The 22738-nt window shown below is 46.2% G+C and overlaps 1 protein-coding gene across 2 annotated transcripts in view; it reads right to left on the bottom strand.

Annotated features, from left to right (window-relative positions):
* The window catches only part of AKAP7 (A-kinase anchoring protein 7), a 173256-nt gene that overhangs the window by 133143 nt on the left and 17375 nt on the right, over positions 1-22738 (bottom strand). For both annotated transcript variants that reach the window (XM_077289356.1, XM_077289357.1), the window contains exons 3-6: positions 18359-18489; positions 10260-10396; positions 9535-9695; positions 1281-1393 (exon numbers count right to left, since the gene is read on the bottom strand). In XM_077289356.1, coding sequence (XP_077145471.1) covers positions 1281-1393; positions 9535-9695; positions 10260-10396; positions 18359-18489 — 542 coding nt within the window. The remainder of the gene's footprint in view (positions 1-1280; positions 1394-9534; positions 9696-10259; positions 10397-18358; positions 18490-22738) is intronic.

Here is a 22738-nt window from a genome sequence, read left to right on the forward strand (position 1 = left end):
GCCTTCAGTGTGAATGTATAATTTTCGTAGTCATGAAAATACTGAAAAATCTTTAAATGAGGTGTGTCCAAACTTTTGGTCTGTACTGTATACTTCTGCTAGACTGCTGAGGATAGGTAACCTTCCATTTAAAGAGAGTAGATGGCTGGCAACTGTGCAGCACTGAGGCGCTCGCTACATGAAAAAAATGCATTTATGTGCAGAAAAACCAATCATGAGGTAATGTAGGAGTTGTGTTCTGTAATAACAGAATTTAATGTACCTTATAACCAATTACAAAATATTTACTTTTGTGGGGTGAAAGAAGTAAAACAGAAAGCAATTCTGCAGTTTTGCAATTGTTTTTCTGGTTTACATTTTTACAACATTCACTGTGTGATGAGAATAACAAGTAATTACCTTCATTCTACAGTTCTTTGAAACAGCCCACATAAAAATTAGATACAGAAAATAAACCACTGCCATATACATGCACAAAAAAAATGCCCACATGAAAAATTATCTGCATATTGTAGAGAAGTGTGGTTTTTCTGTGCATAATATAATGACCTCATTCTGTTTGTCACTATTCTCACACAATCACATTTTTTACTAATTTTATAAAATAACACTTTTTAAAAACATTTAAATTACTTTTTTACTTACAAGTCCATCTAGCCATTTAATTGATTGTTTTTTGTTACAACCTGTAGTTCATGATGGTACCATTTTGGGGCTGTAACAATGTTTTGATTTTTTTGGGGGGGAAGAGGAGACTGCATTTCTTATGGGGTTTATTAGCAGGAAAAAACCATGACATTGTAATAATTAGGCTCATTATGGCTATAGCTGTACCAGGGGACGCTTCCTATGCCCTTCATGCCCATAGACACAACTTAGGATGGTAGATCCTACGGTCAGATTCCCCTTTAATGGACAGGTGGTTATGCATGCACCATCTCTTCATTCATTTTCTAAGGAATGATGGCAGTAGCCAGTACAGTGTTTGGCTATAAAATTTGGACACGGCAGTTATTTTTCATTCTGGATTATGTTGGCAATGTGCCATTATTTATCCATCAATAATGAAAAAATTGTTTTAACTATCTATTGTGAAAGAGGTACAGATACATGTGCGCTCCATTTGTGGCCATTTTTCTTGTACAGTGTAGCATATTTAATTTACCCAGGATTTATAATTAGCAAATAATATGACACTCAATCATTCTATGTCAAATTACTTTCTCGGAAAGGTTTATGACTCCTATTGTACAGTCGTGGAACAAGTAATTGGAGCTCACCTGCTTGCGCAGCTTCGGTGCTTTTGATAACTTCATGAAGGTCAAATGCGGCACAAAATCTTTACTTCCAGTTACAGAAATACCTTTTTCCATAAAAATCTTCCCTGTGGTTTCTGTTGAGACATTTTAAAGTAAGTATTTTTTTTTCTTAAATTTACAAACCAATACCGACACTGCATGTTCAAAGTGATACTAAAGAGGGATTTTTGGTTCTTACTGTAAAATCTCTTTCTTGGAGCCTTCATTGGGGGACACAGGTAACCATGGGTGTTTGCTGTTGTCACTAGGAGGCTGACACTATGCAAATAAAGAAGAAGTAACTCCTCCCCGGCAGTATACACCCTCCGACAGGCACCAGGCAACTCAGTTGGTGCAAAAGCAGTAGTAGGAACAGGTAATATAAAACTCAACCTATGTACCAACCCACAACAACGGCCAATTGGCCAACACGGTACAACTTCAAGGGAGGGTGCTGCGCCCCCCAATGAAGGCTCCAAGAAAGAGATTTTACGGTAAGAACCAAAAATCCCTCTTTCTTTCTCGCTTCATTGGGGGACACAGGTAACCATGGGACGTCCAAAAGCAGTCCCTAGGGTGGGATATTCTGCAGAAAAAGAGGAGTTAGGTCGGCCGGTCGGAAACCGCCTCCTGCAGTATCCTCCTACCCAGGCTCGCATCCGCAGAAGCCTGAGTATGCACCTTGTAGAATTTTACAAAGGTGTGAATGGATGACCACGTTGCGGCCTTGCAAACCTGCGAGGCTGAAGCTTGGTGACGAACTGCCCAGGAAGCTCCCACAGCCCGGGTAGAGTGAGCCTTTACTCCCGAAGGGGGCCGTTTGTCTTGAACACGGTATGCCTCCAGAACCGCCGAACGGATCCAACGAGCAATTGTGGACTTGGAGGCGAGGAGTCCCTTTCAACGCCCATCCGAGACGACGAACAGAGGATCGGCCTGACGAAAAGAGGCAGTTCTGGCGAGGTAAATTCGGATAGCCCTGACCACATCCAACCTGTGAAGAGATTTCTCCAGGAGATGAACCGGGGAAGGGCAAAGGGAAGGGAGGACAATGTCCTCATTGATGTGAAAAGATGAGACAACCTTCGGTAAAAAGGAAGGAATCGGACAAAGAACCACCTTGTCCTGATGCAGGACTAGAAAGGGAGAACGACAGGATAATGCCGCCAGCTCTGACACCCTTCTAATGGAAGTGATGGCGACCAAAAAGGCTACCTTCTAGGATAGAAGCGAGAAGGAAACGTCCTGAAGCGGTTCAAAGGGGGCACGCTGGAGGGCGTCTAAGACGAGGTTGAGACCCCAAGGCTCGACAGGAGAACGATAAGGGGGAGCTATATGAGCGACCCCCTGGATGAAGGTCCCCACCTGAGGCAGGGAAGCCAGGTCTCTTTGAAAAAGAATGGACAGAGCGGAAATCTGACCTTTCAAGGTGCTAAGGGAAAGACCCGCATTTAGGCCCTTTGAAGGAAGCTGAGAAGGGAAGAAAGGGAAAAGGTCATAGGAAACAAATTGTTGTCCTGACACCCCAGGAAAAAAGCCTTCCAACACCTGTGGTAAATACGCGAGGAAGCCGGTTTTCTTGCCCTAATCATAGTCTGTATGACGCTATGAGAAAAACCTGCGTTCTTCAGGACCGCGGCCTCAACGGCCATACTGTTAAATTCAGAGACCGAGAATTCAGGTGGAAGAGGGGCCCCTGCGAAAGAAGGTCCGGAAGATCCGGAAGCCTCCACGGAACGTCCGATAGCATATTCACCAGTTCCGCATACCAGGCCCTGCGAGGCCAATCTGGAGCTACTAAGAGTACGGGGACCCCTTCTGTCTTGATCTTTTTTACGACCCCTGGGATCAAGGGGAGGGGTAGGAACAGATAGGGCATCTGGAACGGAGTCCACGGGATTACGAGAGCGTCGCATTCGACAGCCATGGGATCCCGAGATCTGGAGACGTACCGGGGAACCTTGGTTAGCCCGGGAGGCCATCAAGTCGACGTCTGGAACGCCCCACCGCTGGCAAATCTGGCTGAAGATTGCGGGAAGAGACCACTCGCCCGCCACGATGCCCTGGCGACTTAGAAAGTCGGCTTCCCAATTGTCCACCCCTGAAATGTGGACGGCTGACCGAAAGGGAATGTGACCCTCCGCCCAACGCAGAATTTTTGCCACTTCCGCCATGACTTGTGTGCTGCGAGTCCCTCCCTGATGGTTTACGTAAGCCACGGCCGTGGCCTTGTCCGACTGAATGCGGACCGGTTTCCCTGAAAGGAGAGACTCCTAGCGGATGAGGGCTAGGAAGATGGCTCTGATTTCCAAGAGGTTGATAGGGAGGCGCACCTCCTGAGCAGTCCAGCGGCCCTGGGCCGTGAGGTGGAGAAAAACTACTCCCCAACCTTGGAGACTGGCGTCGGTGGTGATCACCTGCCAGTGGGCAGGGAGAAATGACCTCCCGCGCAGCATGGAGGTGGACAGCGTCCACCAAGAGAGAGACTGTTTCACTTTGAGAGAGAGGCGAAACGGGTGATCCAGGGAAAGTGGATTCCTGTCCCAGGCTGACAGAAGGGCCAGCTGGAGGGCACGAGAGTGGAACTGGGCGTAGGGGACCGCCTCCATGGAGGCGACCATCTTTCCCAGAACCCTCATGGCGAGGCGGAGAGACGGAGAATTCGGGTTCTTTAGTGCTCTGACCCCCCAACGAAGAGAAAGGAACTTCTCCTTAGGGAGAAAGACCTGAGCCTGAGAGGTATCGAATTCCATTCCCAGGAACTCCAGCCGCTGAGATGGAATCAGGGAAGACTTCTGGTAGTTGATTATCCAGCCGAGGCGAAGAAGAGTGTCTAGAGTAAGCTGGAGGCTCTGGCTGCAATCCCAACGGGACGGACCCTTGATCAAGAGGTCGTCAAGGTATGGGATTACAAGAATCCCCTTTGAACGTAGGATGGCCATGACCTTCGTAAAGACCCTGGGCGCAGACGCCAGACCGAAAGGGAGGGCCGTGAACTGATAGTGATGACCCTGGATCGCGAGCCGGAGGAATCTCTGATGTCGTACGCAAATAGTGACGTCATCACTATCTCGGATATCCACGGAACACAGAAACTCCCCCGGTTCCATGGACGCGATCACCGAGCGTAGAGATTCCATCCTAAAATGCCGAATCCGGAGATGGCGGTTCAGCCGCTTGAGATCCAAAATTGGAGAGAACCGTCCTTTTTTGGAAACACGAACAGGTTTGAGTAAAAACCCAAAAACCTCTCGCGATGAGGCACCGGAACTACGACTCCTGAGGCGAGGAGCGACTCGATGGCCTGGAGAAGTCCTGAGAGATGGGAGGGCTGTTTGGGAGGACGAGAGAGGAGGAAACGTCTTCCTGGGGGCGAAGAAAATTCTATCTTGTAGCCCGAAGTGACGATCTCCCTAACCCAGTCGACTACCAATAGCCACACCTCTGAGAACAGGAGAAGTCGGCCTCCCACCCTGGAGGGATTTCCAGGTGGGGGCGACCCATCATTTATTAAAGGACCTGTGGCCTCGAGATCCAGATTGTCTTGCGGGGTGGCTCTTAGCTCTCCAGCCCGGTGGAGGCCTGAAAGAAGGTTTCCTTCGGTCCCCTTGCGAGGAAGAACGGTCCTGGTTGGGGTTTCCTGAGGAGGCGAAGGACCGAAAGGACTGGGGGCCCCTCCTGTTGAAGGGACGTTTAGGCTTGGACTGGGGTAAGGAGGTACTCTTACCACCCGTAGCGTCCGAGATCATTTGATCCAGCTGGAAGGGCAGACCAGTGAGGGATTTTTTAGAGGCGGGGTCAGCGTTCCACGCTTTTAGCCAGAGAATCCGGCGAATGGCCACAATGTTGCTGTTAGCCCTGGTGGAGCTGCATCAAGCTGCATCAAGGGAGGCATTTATGAGATATTTTCCTGCAAGATAAATCTGATCCACCAAATCAGACAGTTCCTCAGCAGGAGCAGAGGCCAAAATGCCCCTGCGCAGGGTTTTGGCCCAGGCTGACACAGCCTTGGCTACCCAGGACGAGGCGAAACTAGGGCAAAGGGAGGCTCCGGAAGCCTCAAATGCTGATTTTGCTAATGCCTCGATTTGCCTGTCCATGGGGTCCTTAAGGGAAGCCGCGTCCGGGATAGACAGAACCGTCTGCGAGGATAGCCTGGAGACGGGCTGGTCAACCTTAGGAGACTCGGACCATTTGGAGACAAGGTCAGAGTGAAAAGGGTATAACACGTCAAGCCGTTTCCTGCCAGGGAAACGCTTGCCAGGGTTTTCCCAGTGTGTAGAGGTAGTGTTGTCAAACTCCCTGTGATTAGGAAAAAACCTAGAAGGACATTTAATCCGTTTAAACGCAACGGAGACGTCCTGAGAGCTCGCTTCAACCTCCTTAAGATCAAGCGTCTGAATGATAGCCGAAATAAGGCTATCAACCATCTCCTGTGTTTCGGAAGTCTGATCTGCATCAGAGTCAGATTCCGACTGAGAGGATAGATCAGACCCGACGTCCGCCTGCGAGGAGGGGGAACGGGCAGATAGGGGAATCCCGTCCAGGGAACTGGACAAGGATCTAGATAAGGTCCGTTTTCTGTCTCTTTTGTCCGGTCTGCCTCTGTGAGGGTCTAGGACAGTTGCGAGCGAATGGCCGTGTGAGGCGTTCGTGGCACTGGTTGCATTAGAGAGAAGCAGGATACGTTCAAGTGCCTGGACCAGGGACTGAGAAACCTTAGTCAGGTCAGACACTGACTGAGACATTGCAACAGCCCTCTCCGGGGGAGGGGGGGGTGCACTCATCCCGGAACCTAGGAGCTTCTTGAGGGGCTGACATGATGTGAAGGCTGACCTGAGGCCCACTTTTTCTTACAGTGAGCGCAGGCGTAATGGATGGCCGTAGTGGCAAAGGCCGGGGTGGGGTCGGACATAGGTGGATATTACCTTGTCCTAGAGTGGAGAAGTACTGCCGGGAGGAGTAGAGCCCGAGAGAGCAGTAGCGCTGAGCCTGACGAAAAACCAGTGACAGCGGCAGCTGCAGGTGCCTGTGTTCCCCCGAAAAACTTCTGTCCCACGTGGTGAGCAGACGCTGACAGGGAGCAGGAAGCAGTAAAAAGAGCGCTGAGACAGCGCGACGCTGTGGGCAGGCACAAGCGCTGAAGGGGGAAGCAGAAGAAATGCCCCCAACAGCACTGAAAGATTCCCGGCCGTAATAATACCGGCCGCCACCAGAGGGTGTTCAAGCGCCAAAAAGAAAGTGAAGAAAAAGCCGGGAGATGAAAAAACTCCTGGCCGCAAGAATGCCGGCAGCCACCAGAGGGCGCTCAAGCGCCAAAAAAGGAGAAAAGCCGGGAGAGACAGAGAAAAAAATGGCGGGAAAGAATGCCGGCGTTAATGTGAAGCCTTTCCCCGCGGTTTAGCGCGACCCAGCGCCTGAAAATGCAACCCTCTCTCCTATCACAGGGGAAGCCTGGTAAGCTATATGGAGATCGCTGCAGGGCAGGGAGAGGGAAGGAAGGGGGGCGGGGGGGGGCTTTGTTGATTGAAGATCCCTTACCTGGAGATGAGGAACCATCAGGATCCCTTGTAGACTAGAGGGTCCTGGAAGAAGTCCTCCTTACCGCGCCACGAACTCTCCGGCGCAGAAGACGGTTAGGGGGAGAGGGTCACTGGAAGTGACCACCGTCTTCCTCTCAGCCCACTCCGAGGAGAGGGATGAGGAGGGGAAAACGGGCAGGACTGGCCACCGAGGAAGAAGGTCACCCTGAACACCCGAATGGGTGACAGGGGACGAAGTCCTGCCCAGCAGGTCTGAGAGGGTGCGTTGTGGGTGATACCACACTGCTCTCTCGGTCGCTCAAAGTGGGGAAAAAAGGGTGAGAAAACTGCACCCTGTTACCCTGAAGGAAAAATCGGAAAAAGAAAGGGAAAAGGTTAATAAACAAAACAAATCCCTGTAAAAGAAATGCGTATCTGGGGTTAGATCCAGGTCCGCCTCCTACAGACACTAAGCAAAAACTGAGTTGCCTGGTGCCTGTCGGAGGGTGTATACTGCCGGGGAGGAGTTACTTTTTCTTTATTTGCATAGTGTCAGCCTCCTAGTGACAACAGCATACACCCATGGTTACCTGTGTCCTCCAATGAGGCGAGAAAGAAAGAATTATGGTAACTAAACTCAGAAATTTAAAGGGGTTGACCCACAAACAAAAGCATATTTTAATTAATAGATCTTGGAATAATAATAATTTCCACAATTGGATGTGTGCAAAAAAAATATTCCTGTGCTGAGATAATTTTATTTATGTGCCCTGCTGTGTGCTGTGTAATGGCCGTGTTTGACCGTACAGGGAGATGGTCTGATCATACCACAGCTCTTCGGGAGAGGAGTACACAAAAGTGCACAGACCTTACAAGGGATCACAGCTGACTTTCTGTAAGGTAAAACATTAGCTACTTGTTTTTAAACAGGTTTTACTTCACAGAGAGAAGCCTGTCTGTAGCCTCTCTTTTACTGCCCCCCTGCCCAGGAACTGTGGTATGATCACACCATGTCCCTGTACGGTCAGACACGGCCATTACACAGTACATAGCAGAGGCATATTTATAAGATTATCTCAGCACAGGGACATTTCATTTACACACATCCAATTGTGGAAATTATTATTACTATTAGATGTATTGATTAAAGTATACTTTGTTCGTGGGACAACTACTTTGAGTATCAAAATATGCCTTTAAAAGGAACCTGTCTCCAGAAAAACAATATTAACCTGCATATATGGGGTTAATCAGCAGGTTAATTGTGTTAAATGGAACCTGTCTCCAGAAAAACTATATTAACCTGCATATATGGGGTTAATCAGCAGGTTAATTGTTATTAACCTGCCCGGCACCTGTACGTAGGCCAACGCCGTGGGGAGAAAATAAACTTTATTCTCCACGACATTATTCGGTTTCAGTCACTGGCACTACGCCAGCGCGGGTTCAGTCACTTCTCTGACTATAATCAATAATTAATCATTAATAATTAATTAATAATATAATATTAATTAATACTTAATAATCTATAATTATAGAGTGCAGAAGCTCTGTTTTGGGGCCTGCTATCAGCTAGTGCCACAGGCGCGGTTACAGCTGCTGCTCTCTTTATACAGAGCAGTGACTGAACATGCGCCAGTGTTGCCCTGTGACTGAAACTCAAATGCTGCAGGGGTGAATAAAGTTAATTTTCTCCCTGCAGCATTAGGCTAAGTGCAGACACTGAGCAATTTAATAATGCTATTAACCTGCAGATTAACCCCATATCGGCAGGTTAATAGCGTTTTTGTGGTGCCAGATTCCCTTTAAGATATGCTAGGTGGGGGTTGTGTGGGGATCAACTTTTTGAGAATTGTGTCCCCAACTGCCTCAACCATTCCATCATATAAGGCTTCCATATAATAGATGTAAAAGTGGCACAAACCCCTCTATTGAGACATATCCAAACTATGCAGAGCCAAGGATTAATATTTTGTTTTCTAGTCAAGTTGACACTGGTGTGTGAATTTCTTTACACTAAAAATGATAAATGATCCAAACACATCTCTAGTCTGTGTAGGGAAAAAAGAAAGAATGATTGAACACTGCTTAAGAACACCTGATAAGTCACCAGATATAAAAAGCATTTTTTCCTCATCTGTACTGAAACAAGATACATGGCATCATATGTGGCTAATAAGGCACCACTTAAAGGGAATCAGTCACACTATACATGCAATCCGGTATACCGAAGGGGAAGCTAAGAAAAATGATATATAGGTTTGCTTTAAAAGATTCAGCATAACTAATATTTTCTATTCACTGAAATCCCTGGTGTTTGTATACATAAGAGCCCAGTGGGTGTATACATAAGAGTCCAGTGGGCGGTCCTACTCAGTGACTGATAGCTATCTCTGGATGTAAAGACATGCAGGGAAGACTGTCAATCATTGAAGAGGACCACCCACTGGACTCTATAATACAAACACCAGGGAATTCAATAAATAAAATTTTTACTAAAGATTTTCTACAAAAATGTACATGAATCTGATCAGCTCCTCCTGCTTTATAACACTCTATTCACCCGTTTTCAATATAACAGGCTCTCTTTAAATAACACTGTCCAACTACTCTATCTGTAGTTCGCTGGTTAATATGAAAATACAGATATGAAGAATGTATTATACAATAGCCAATTTTATCATTTGTATTCCAACAGAAAAGGACCTCCTCACCGGCTATTTGTTTAAGGGCAGCTCTGCAGGCTTCATTTGTTACATTGACATATGTGACTTGATGCCTAAAGTCGGAGATTCCACAAAATGACAGAACTAAAAGGTTTCCCTGAAGGATTTCTTCAATTGGCCTTTTGCTGTCCAAAAGTGCACTTGTTGCTCTGCAAATATAATAAATACAAAATATAAATGTACTAATTCTTTTAAGATTTATACTATAATTAGAAAACTGTGGTCATGACAGTACATTTAAAGAAGCACTCCCAATTTTTTGTTCTTTAATCCTGTTTAACTGTTTAACTATCCATGCAATGTAGTGTAGGTGAGTGAAAATACGACCACTATATAGGGCTCTATATAAGATAAATACCTATAGACAACATTGATCTCTTGAGGACTATGGATTCAGGTATTTATGTTACTATCTAATATAGCGCTTTACCTGATCATCATTTGCAGGACCTTAGGTATCCATGGTTACTTCCACTGATAAAGTGATAGCTAGTTGCTAGTGGTCATTCATAGCCATGGATACCTAAGGTCCTGCAATGCCTGCACATGCGGAAAGAGAGATAGTGAATAAAAAAACTATACTACATTTCTAATTGGAGGTATTGGCTAATATTATTACACCTACTACATATTGGGATAGGATCTTGGAGAAGGTTTCCATGTTACCAGTTGACAGCACAGCTTACCATATGTTCAGTCTTGGATCTACTTACAGAGCAACTTCCTCTTCACTGGCTAAGTGCATCACAAAGAGGGTCAAGTGGAAAGACCCCTGAGGAATCATAGCACTGGAGAGTCTTTCTTCTTTTTCCAGCACAGAATTCTGAATAGTCTTAATGTCATCAAGAATCTGGTCATGTGCAGAAAAAAAATAAAACAATTCTGTGAAATAAATAGAACAAAACAATAGCAAATTCTCAAGGCTTGTCCATGACTAGACAACCTCATACAAATTGTTGTAGGTTGCAGCAAAAAATAAAAACCTAAGGTATACTTACCTCCCAGACCAGCGCCATTCTGCCATTTTAGTATAAATAATGTCACGTGACAGCTGCAACCAACCAGCTGCAGCCCTCACTATTCCACTCAAAGCCTTGAAGGCTGCAGCCAATCAGCTGCCGACGGCTAAGTGACGTTGTTTATGTCAGGTGAGTGGCGGTGGAAACAGCACTGAGATCAAAGGAATGGCACTAATCGGGAAGGTATGTATGCAGTCTTTTTTTTTCTGCTTGGGCTATTAATAAGTGGTTGCCCAGTAGTGGACATACCTTTAATAAATCAACACAATAATAGACAGGATTCAAGACAAGTACATTTAACCATACATTAAATGTTTTATTCATAAATATATCAGCAGGACAGATGTCTGAATAGCTGCCGGTAAATGCATTAAGTGGCCCCAGGGACATGAATCTTTCATTACTATCTAGTAGCCTCGCCGTGTAAAAATCATGGGCGTACTGTACATAGAAGACCACTTCAACTCAACAAATGCCTTGTAAAAGGGTGGCAGGAGATTGATTACCAATCCCAAATCCATAAATATTAAAGGACTGCACACACCCTAGAATAGTGGTTTGACGCCTGCTGGTCAGTGGCATGTCTTGGGAATACACCATCACATCTTTTGGTGGTCCTTACAGTTCATAGAGGAGGGCTTACAGCCATTGTATCTGAGCAAGGGTTTCGGTTACGACACTTCTGATGTAAATGAATGGGTGAGCTCGGAGAGGAAGAGATAACTGACTTATTGGTTGAAAGTCAATGCGTTTCAGGGCTCAACTGACCCCTTCTGCAGGACAAATTAGTGTACGGTACATCTTTTGTTAGGACATCATGTTTACAGTGAAAATTGAACTAGAAAAGAGTGCTAAACCAGGATGAAGTCATACAATGGGCATGTCTATAATGTCACAGGTCATAAAAAAGTTAAAATTATGTGAATAACAATTTCATAAATATGCTAACATTTGGTGAGTGATTTGGATAAATAAATAGATGATTGAATGAGTGAATATTGATAAGCTGCAAATTAAAACTAATTCCTTATTTATATGTACAGGGTTAAAAATAATTTTACTCAAACGCAAAATTCATAAAATGACGCCATAAGGACTTTCAGAAACTTCTTTTAGGGAGGGTGTTGTTACTCGTCAGATAATGGTGGCAGCAAACGTTATAAAGGCGATGTGTCAGACATGTCCCAAGTGACTCCAGGAAAACATTTATGTGGATGACACTTGTATATCACATCACTAACAATTGGTGATCAATTAAGATGGAATGTGAAGAAATAAATTAATTAATAATTATATGAATCATAAAAGAAACAAACAGCATAATCATTCTACTGTTATAAGAGCAGACGATGATACAGAATAACCATTATACAGAATTACTGCAACAATGTGAAGGAGGCAGTGATTCAGCTATAAGGCAACAAATACTATGTAAAAGCAAAAACTGATCCATTCCCAATAATATTTTTTTATGTTTCCCAAAATTAACTGTGACATATGAGATACACTCATTGTATGACAATATCACGGTTTGATGTCCTTTGTTAGATTTTTTTTTGCTCTTAATATGATGTCCTATTAAAAGGTGTATATTAATTTGTCCTGAGAAAAGGGTCAGTATGACCCCGAAACGCATTAAACTGGTCTGTTCCAACACGGAACTCATCCTTTATCTACACAGTGTAACAAAACACTGCGGGATCGCCTTTGCTGGGGTCAAAGGTCACGTGGTTTGTGCATTGAACTCTGAGGCGACAGCAGGTTTCCAGGTAGACTGACCTCAGGTCAGGTTTATTAAAGTGAAAGCAAATACAGAAAACAAATCATAAAAATAAATCCTTGCCTGTCCGGCACTTACTAAACAAACACGTTCCTATCTAACAACTGGGGGGGCTACTCCCACCCAGCAAACATACACAGGTCATGAGCACAGCTCTTACTCACATGTGTCTCACACAGACAGACATTCTGTGTGCCCCAGGCTGACACCTGAAACCTCCAGCTGGTCAGCCTTTATTCCTGCACTTATTAACCCCTCGGTATCCTGAAGATACTGAGCGGCCTAATTCACATAGGACAAATACCTGGGCGAGATATACCTGCCCCCGACTACCAGACCGACATGACTCTTACATATCCTCCCCCCCTGCTCAGACCACTCAGGTCGAGCAAGAATACTCTCGAAACAGTGTACTCGGGACAGGGCATCAGCGTTCCCCATCTGCACCCCGGGGCGGTGCTCCACCGTGAACGAGTAAGCCTGCAGAGCAAGGAACCACCGGGTCACCCGACTATTACGGTCCTTGTGGAGGTGCATCCACTTGAGAGGGGCATGGTCCGTGACCAGCCTAAACTTCCTACCTGCCAGGTAATATTTGAGGGAGTCGAGAGCCCATTTGATGGCTAGGCACTCTTTTTCTATCACGGCATACCTCTGCTCATGTACATTCAGTTTCCGACTGAGGTAGAGGACCGGGTGTTCGACTCCGTCCCTCACCTGGGAAAGTACAGCTCCGATACCAGTATCAGAAGCATCCGTTTGCACCACAAACTCGCTGCTGAAATCAGGAGTCACTAGTACTGAGAGCACAAAGCCCGTTTCAGACTGTGGAAGGCCTCTTCGGCCGCTGAAGTCCACTTTACCATGACGGAATCCTTCCCTTTGGTAAGATCCGTCAAGGGGGTAGCCATGGCCGCAAAGTTGGGTATGAACCGGCGATAATAGCCGGCAATGCCCAGGAAAGCTTGAACTTGTTTCTTGTTCACTGGTTGCGGCCAGCCCTGAATTGCCTGTATTTTGTCGATCTGGGGTTTAACCACTCCTCTGCCAATCACGTAGCCCAAGTATCGGGCTTCTTCAAGGCCGATGTGACATTTCTTAGGATTCGCCGTTAAGCCTGCGTCTCTCAGGTCATCAATCACCGCCTGTACCTTCCGGAGGTGAGCTTCCCAGTCCACGCTGTAAATTATGATGTCGTCTAGGTAGGCAGAGGCGTACTGCCTGTGGGGCCTCAAGACTCGATCCATCAATCTCTGGAACGTTGCTGGGGCTCCGTGAAGTCCAAACGGCATGTAGATATACTGGAACAGCCCTTCCGGTGTAGCAAATGCCGTCTTCTCTCTGGCCGCCTCGGCCAGAGGGATCTGCCAGTACCCCTTTGTTAGATCCAGGGTCGTAATATATCGGGCTTTACCCAGCCGATCGATCAATTCATCGACCCGGGGCATAGGGTAGGCATCAAATTTAGAAACCGCATTCAGTTTCCGAAAGTCATTGCAAAACCGTATAGAGCCATCCGGCTTAGGTATCAACACGATTGGACTGGACCAGGCGCTGTGCGACTCTTCAATGACTCCTAAGTCCAACATGGCCTTCACCTCCCGGGAGACGGCTTCACGGCGTGCTTCCGGAATCCGGTATGGCTTCACATGAACTGTGACACCAGGCTCTGTGACAATCTCATGTTTCACTAGCCTAGTCTGGCCAGGTTTTTCCGAGAAAAACTGTTGGTTCTGTAACAAAAACTGCTTAACCTCAGATTTTTGTCGTTCCGAGAGAGTCTCGGCAATCTGTACCTCCGGTATGGTAGGTGAGCAAACCGGACGGGGCAGATCCGCTGTTAGGGCAGCGCGGTCTTTCCAGGGTTTTATCAGATTCACATGATAAATCTGCTCTGGTTTTCTCTTACCAGTCTGGTTCACTTCTCCAACTCGTTCCATGACCTCAAAGGGGCCCTGCCATTTTGCCAGAAATTTACTATCCACCGTAGGGATTAGGACCAACACCCTATCCCCAGGTGCAAACGTACGGACCTTGGCGCCTCTATCATAACTTTGCCTCTGGGCTCCCTGGGCCTGTAACATATGTTCCCTAACAAGGGGCATGACAGCAGCAATCCGGTCCTGCATTTGCGTTACATGGTCTATCACCGTTTTAAAGGGAGTGACTTGACCTTCCCAGGTTTCTTTTGCGACGTCCAACAGTCCACGGGGACGACGGGCATATAATAGCTCGAAAGGCGAGAATCCTGTGGAAGACTGGGGAACTTCCCTAATGGCAAACAGCAAATAGGGTAACAAGTAATCCCAGTTCTTCCCATCTTTGTCTATCGCCTTCCGGAGCATCTGCTTTAAGGTTTTATTGAACCGCTCAACCAGGCCATCTGTTTGAGGGTGATAGACAGACGTACGCAACTGGTCTATTTGTAAGAGCCTGCAGAGCTCCTTCATCACCCTTGACATAAAGGGAGTCCCCTGGTCGGTGAGTATCTGCTTTGGAATTCCCACCCGACTAAACACTTGTACCAACTCTTTGGCGATCGTTTTGGTAGCAGTGTTACGCAAAGGGATGGCTTCGGGATAACGAGTGGCATAGTCCATGATGACGAGGATATGTTGATGCCCACGTGCGGACCGGGGAAGGGGCCCAACCAAATCCATCCCAATTCTCTCAAACGGGACCCCAATAATAGGGAGGGGTACCAAAGGGTTACGGAACCGAGGTTTAGGTGCCGAGATTTGGCACTCTGGACAGGACTCACAATAGTTACGCACATCATTGTGTATTCCGGGCCACACAAAACAATGCAATATCCTTTCTATGGTTTTTTGTACCCCCAGGTGTCCTCCCATTATATGTCCGTGGGCCAGGTCCAGTACCTTCCGCCGATAAGGTTTGGGTACCACTAACTGTTGCACAGTGTCTTCCCCTTTTTTCTCTACCTGGTAGAGTAAATCATTCTCAAGAACCATGTACGGGTACGCTAGCCTAGTGTCAGGTTCCACGGGTACGCTATCTATCACTTTTACATTTTTCCTAGCCTGAGTCAGGGTAGGATCTTTCATTTGTTCGCTGTGGAAGTCATCCAACTGAACTCCCAAATCGGGTAGGCAGGGTGCTGGATGACCGTCTGCCTCCGCCTCTCGCTGAGTTTCCTCAGTTTCCTCCGCCATAACTGAGAAGGGGAACTGAAGGTTAGATTCAATAACCTCCCCAGCAACATCTTCCTGTGGGGTCTCGTCTAGGAACTCGGGACCTCCAGATGGCATGGGGGAAGATTCACGGTTACAGCTACCGTGAAGGAGCAACTGATTCTCCCACAACTGCCAGAAATGAGGAAAATCCCTGCCCAGGATTATATCATGTAACAATGTGGGAACGAGTCCCACTTTGTGTTGCACAGACCCATAGGGAGTGGAGATACACATGACCGCTGTAGGATATGAGCAGGTGTCACCATACACACACGTTACAGAGAATTTATCAGACGGACCAGATGGAAGTGCCACCAGACTGGCTTTCACCAGAGTCACCACACTTCCAGAGTCTAGCAATGCCACAACATTTTTCCCATCTACAGACAATTCACGCAGGTGTTTCGCTGTATCATTTTGACCCGCATTCACACCCACTAGCCGTGTAACCAAAGACATGCGTTTCTTAGAGTCCGTAACGTCGCACTGCATGGGTTCAGTGGTAACAGGACAGTTCGCAGAAACATGGCCCTTCTCATGACAACGGAAACACCTAACAGGCCCCCTATTGAAACCAGAGTCCGACACCCTTGATCTCGGGGTGCGAGCAGTCCAGTGTTCCTCCCCCAAAGTTTTTGGCAATTTTCCTTCCCCCGCAGTCCCTGGAACAGTCTTACCGGTTCCACGAGGAGGAGGCACAGTTCGGGTAGTAGCGGTATCATCAGGAAGTCCTTCCGCCACGGAATAACGCTCCACCAAGTCCACCAATTGATCCGCTGTCGCGGGATTTCCTTGGCTCACCCACTTTTTCAGCGCCGGTGGTAGTACTCTCAGGTACTTGTCCAGAACGATCCGCTGGATTATCTCCGGAGTTGTCAGTACCTCGGGTTGCAGCCATTTCTTTATCAAGTAGATCAGGTCGAACATCTGCGACCGCGGCGGTTTATCTGGCTGATAGGTCCACTGATGTACCCTCTGTGCACGGACAGCCGTCGTCACACCCAGCCGGGCCAGGACCTCAGCTTTCAGCCTCTCAAAGTCCTGAGCGACTTCCGGGTCCAAGTCATGGTAAGCTTTTTGGGCCTCACCGGAGAGAAACGGAGCAATTAGATCGGCCCATCGTTCATTCGGCCACTTCTCTCTCAACGCTGTCCGCTCAAACGTTGTCAGGTACGCCTCGACGTCATCTTCTGCGGTCAGCTTTTGCCAGTACCGACTCACATGGATTCTCCTGGACTCTGCTTCCGGGTTAGCCTCAGGCATGCTCACCAAGCGCTGCGCCACCTGTTGGAGAAGCTGGCGGTCTGCAGTCGTCACGTCCATTAACTCCTTCAGCTGTGCGGCCATCAAGCGATTAGCTTCATGCTGTGCGGCAGTAGCCTGCTGCTGTACGGCAGTGGACTGTACCAGGGCTTTCACCACGTCTTCCATACTGTCGCCTGTGCCACGCGATGCCCGCGTTCTCCACCACAATGTAACAAAACACTCCGGGATCGCCTTTGCTGGGGTCAAAGGTCACGTGGTTTGTGCATTAAACTCTGAGGCGACAGCAGGTTTCCAGGTAGACTGACCTCAGGTCAGGTTTATTAAAGTGAAAGCAAATACAGAAAACAAATCATAAAAATAAATCCTTGCCTGTCCGGCACTTACTAAACAAACACGTTCCTATCTAACAACTGGGGGGGCTACTCCCACCCAGCAAACATACACAGGTCATGAGCACAGCTCTTACTCACATGTGTCTCACACAGACAGACATTCTGTGTGCCCCAGGCTGACACCTGAAACCTCCAGCTGGTCAGCCTTTATTCCTGCACTTATTAACCCCTCGGTATCCTGAAGATACTGAGCGGCCTAATTCACATAGGACAAATACCTGGGCGAGATATACCTGCCCCCGACTACCAGACCGACATGACTCTTACAACAGGAAGAAGCACGGCTAGTTGACTGCTAGGTTTATTGAACCGACAGTTTAAACAGTAAAAAGATTAAAAGTTTCATAACACCTAACTAAGCTAGGTTTTATTTCAGGAAGACTGGATGTAACCTTTAAACTAGAGATGAGCGAATCTGCCAAGATTGATATAGGAAATATATCTATCTTGGGACTAGCCAGTAGATAGAAAAATATTTAGAATTGAGAGTCCTCAGTGGTTGATACCTTTTAATGGCTAACTGAAAAGATGGTAACAAATTGCAAGCTTTCGAGACTACTCAGGTCTCTTCATCAGGCATAGAAATGTCTATTTTTCTGTGAAGGTAGATATTGGGGGAAAGAAGAATCAATCTGTTGGATTTTAACACGCCAAACATTTCCTCTCAGTAAAGATAAACTGGTGAAGGTATCTGGCAGCGGCTTACTCGCCTCACCATGCTGAGAATATATGCATGGTTAGGGTGCACATGTATGGGGTGGCAGGGAGGAATAGGTGCCAGCCTATTTAACTGTCAGGTCATTTTCAGGCTTTATTTACCTAACTTTTTGGTCATTCTCAGCACATGTGCCTAAAAGGCGTGTATTCTCCCTTCACTAAACAAGCCACAAAAAAATGTCCTTTCGGCAGCCATTGGGCTAGAATGCATTAGCCTAGCATTATGTTAGCTATATAAAAAAGCCCAGTAGTCTGCATTTTTCTTAACATTGTGGTCAATGAATGATGTATGCCAATATTTAACTATAAAGATGATAGTGGTCCAGAAACGCTCCCCATGTATAGATCTATTAGAAGCTACAGTCAAGATATGAACAAAGCCTGACTAGAAAAAAATATATATATCCTTGTCCAAGTGCAGAAAAAAATTAATAAAATAATTACCTTTACATTTGTAATGGGCAGAGATACAAAATAATTGGGCCTCTTTTTCTTTTCCCTTTTATCATCTTCATCAGTTTCTAACTGATGCCGTTTTCTTTTCTTTTTCACCTTTTTATCCACAGCTTTTGTGGCTGAAAGAAAGAATGATAACGTATTATATGTGGTCTTCATCTTTAGAGGATGTTATTAACTCTTCTAATAGATGTTGAGATAGCAAAGAAAGAAAAGAACAACAATCAAACCTAATCTTATTTTTTCCTCCTCTTCTGCCATGAGCTTTAAGGCTGTGTGCACACGTAGCGTTTTTATCGCGGTTTTCCCGCGGTTTTTCGCTATAAAAACGCTATAAAACCGCGAAAAAAACGCTAACATTAAGCATCCTATCAATTATAATGGAAAACGGAAATTATGTGCACATACTGAGTATTTTTCCGCAGCGGAAAAGATTCGCGGTAAAATACGCAGCATGTTCATTAATTTGCGGAATCGCGGCGATTCCGTGCCCATAGACTTGTATTGTACCGCTTGAATTCCGCAAATCTATAAAAAATTTGCGGAATTCAAGCAGATTTGCGGAGGTACACAGTGCGGCCTACCGGAAGTCACATGGCCATCCCATCATGCCAGGAGCATCCCATAATCCAGGAAGATAATATCCGTCTTCCTGGATGATGGCTGCCAACATGGACTGGTATGACCGGATGGCGCTGGATGTGCCTTTCATGATTAGTGTGGTAAGTGTGTGTTTTGTGTGTGTTCGTGTGTGTGGTGTATGTGTGTTGTCAGACATAGGCCGATGAGACTACTACTACTCCCATCGGCCTATGTCTATTCCCTATAGTAGCAGCAGGCTCAGCTCGATGGGAGCAGTATTTCCCATCGAACTGTTCCTGCGTGCAAAAAAACACTTTTTTTTATATCCACGATGCCCCCCCCCTCCCTATAAAGTTTCATTGGTGGCCAGTGGCCCGTATTAACCCCCTCACCCACCCCTATAAAGTTTCATTGGTGGCCAGTGGCCCGTATTAACCCCCCCCACCCACCCCTATAAAGTTTCATTGGTGGCCAGTGGCCCGTATTAACCCCCCCCCACCCCACCCCTATAAACATTCATTGGTGGCCAGTGGTTACCTGTGAAAATAAAATATACATACCTGTCCCCGCCGATCGCCACCTCAAATAAATAAAAAAATAAAAAACCCATACTCACCTATACGCCCAATTCCACGACTCCCTCGTCAGAAAAAAAGTAAAAAAACAAACCACAACATATACCTACCCTCCGCAGCATCCAAACAAACGAGTGTCCCACGATGATCTACAGTTTAGAGCAGCCACATAACATGCGGCTGCTCTAAACCGCGGCCGTCGATACAATGAACGAGATCGTAAAGCGACACCGTTCATTGTATAACGAGTTCTCCCGAACGCAGCTGTTCGGGTGAACTCGTTCGGTTGTCACTGCGGCTGCGCGGACTCACCGGCTGACCGGAGATGAACTTATCAGTCCATCTCCGGTCAGCCAGAATAGTTAACCCTTTGCAGTACAATAAAAAAATGGTCAAAATTCAGGTGTCATCATTTCATTAAAATACTTTTTCCAGACTGTGTGTGTTTTTTTAACCCTTTACTAAAATTGGATTAATAATGGATAGGTGACATAATTGACGCCTCTCCATTATTAATCTGGCTTAATGTCACCTTACAATAGCAAGGTGGCATTAACCCTTCATTACCCCATATCCCACCGCTACAGGGAGTGGGAAGAGAGTGGCCAAGTGCCAGAATAGGCGCATCTTCCAGATGTGCCTTTTCTGGGGTGGCTGGGGGCAGATGTTTGTAGCCACGGGGGGGCCAATAACCATGGACCCTCTCCTGGCTATTAATATCTGCCCTCAGTCACTGGCTTTACTACTCTGGCGGAGAAAATTGCGCGGGAGCCCACGCCATTTTTTTCCGGCATTAAACCCTTAATTTGCCTTTAACCCTTAAATTTAATAGCTACAGGCAATTAAAGGGTTAATCTCAGAAAACATTGGCGTGGGCTCCCGCGCAATTTTCTCCGCCAGAATGGTAAAGCCAGTGACTGACGGCAGATATTAATAGCCAGGAGAGGGTCCATGGTTATTGGCCCCCCCCGTGGCTAAAAACATCTGCCCCCAGCCACCCCAGAAAAGGCACATCTGGAAGATGCGCCTATTCTGGCACTTGGCCACTTTCTTCCCACTCCCTGTAGCGGTGGGATATGGGGTAATGAAGGGTTAATGCCACCTTGCTATTGTAAGGTGACATTAAGCCAGATTAATAATGGAGAGGCGTCAATTATGTCACCTATCCATTATTAATCCAATTTTAGTAAAGTGTTAAAAAACACACACACACGATTTAAAAGTATTTTAATGAAATAAAAACGAAGGTTGTTGTAATAATTTATTCAACCCTCAATCCATCTGAAGACCCTCGCTCTGTGACAAAGAAAAAATAATAAACCAACAATATCCTTACCTTCCGAAGATCTGTAAGGTCCCACGATGTAAATCCATCTGAAGGGGTTAAAATATTTTGAAGCCAGGAGCTCTGCTAATGCAGCGGTGCTCCTGGCTGCCAAACCCCGGGGAATGAAGGTAAAGTCGGTCAATGACCTATATTTACCTTCATTTGCAGTAAGGCGCCCTCTGCTGGTTGGACCTAGATCGTGGGAACTTTCCTAGACCCTCTGCTGGTTGTCCTCATATGAACTCGAGCCTGGGAGCTTTCTATGAAAGTTCCCACGATCTAGAAACAGCCAGCAGAGGGCGCCTCACCACAAATGCAGGTAAATATAGGTCATTGACCAACTTTACCTACATTCTCCGGGGTTTTTGCAGCCATTAGCATCACTGCATTAGCAAAGCTCGTGGCTGCAAAATATTTTAACCCCTTCAGATGGATTTACATCGTTGGACGTAACAGATCTGCGGAGGGTAAGGATATTGTTGGTTTATTATTTTTTTTTTCTTACAGAACAAGGGTCTTCAGTGACTGGATTGGGCGTAGAATAAAATACTCCAACAACCTTTGTTTTTATTTCATTAAAATAATGTAAAATAATTTGTTTGTGTTTTATTTAACCCTTTCAAACAATTGGATTAATAATGGATAGGTGTCATAATTGACGCCTCTCCATTATTAATCTGGCTTAATGTCACCTTACAGTAGCAAGGTGGCATTAACCCTTCATTACCCCATATCCCACCGCTACAGGGAGTGGGAAGAGAGTGGCCAAGTGTCAGAATAGGCGCATCTTCCAGATGTGCCTTTTCTGGGGTGGCTGGGGGCAGATGTTTTTAGCCACGGGGGGGCCAATAACCATGGACCCTCTCCTGGCTATTAATATCTGCCCTCAGTCACTGGCTTTACCACTCTGGCGGAGAAAATTGCGCGGGAGCCCACGCCATTTTTTTCCGGCATTAACCCTTTCATTTAGTAGATAGACAGCACAAATATTGCACATACACACTACTAACAATATTAGTGTGGAATATCCCAAAAAATGGGGATATGAGATGGTTTACTGTATGTAACCATGTCACATATCATGTCGGGTCTAGGAAGGAGATAGCAAAAGTCGGGAATTGAATTACCGGCTTTTAAGCTAACTACCGCTGTATGAAATATATATATATATATAAATATATATATATATATATATATATATATATATATATATATATATATATATATGTGTCTCACTAACATATATACACTCACTGGCCACTTTATTAGGTACACCTGTCCAACTTCTTGTTAACACTTAATTTCTAATCAGCCAATCACATGGCGGCAACTCAGTGCATTTAGGCATGTAGACATGGTCAAGACAATCTCCTGCAGTTCAAACCGAGCATCAGTATGGGGAAGAAAGGTGATTTGAGTGCCTTTGAACGTGGCATGGTTGTTGGTGCCAGAAGGGCTGGTCTGAGTATTTCAGAAACTGCTGATCTACTGGGATTTTCACGCACAATCATCTCTAGGGTTTACAGAGAATGGCCCGAAAAAGAAAAAAAATCCAGTGAGCGGCAGTTCTGTGGGCGGAAATGCCTTGTTGATGCCAGAGGTCAGAGGAGAATGGGCAGACTGGTTCGAGCTGATAGAAAGGCAACAGTGACTCAAATCGCCACCCGTTACAACCAAGGTAGGCCTAAGAGCATCTCTGAACGCACAGTGCGTCGAACTTTGAGGCAGATGGGCTACAGCAGCAGAAGACCACACCGGGTACCACTCCTTTCAGCTAAGAACAGGAAACTGAGGCTACAATTTGCACAAGCTCATCGAAATTGGACAGTAGAAGATTGGAAAAACGTTGCTTGGTCTGATGAGTCTCGATTTCTGCTGCGACAT

The sequence above is a fragment of the Ranitomeya variabilis genome, chromosome 2, assembly GCF_051348905.1.
Source record: "Ranitomeya variabilis isolate aRanVar5 chromosome 2, aRanVar5.hap1, whole genome shotgun sequence".
Lineage (NCBI taxonomy): Eukaryota > Metazoa > Chordata > Amphibia > Anura > Dendrobatidae > Ranitomeya > Ranitomeya variabilis.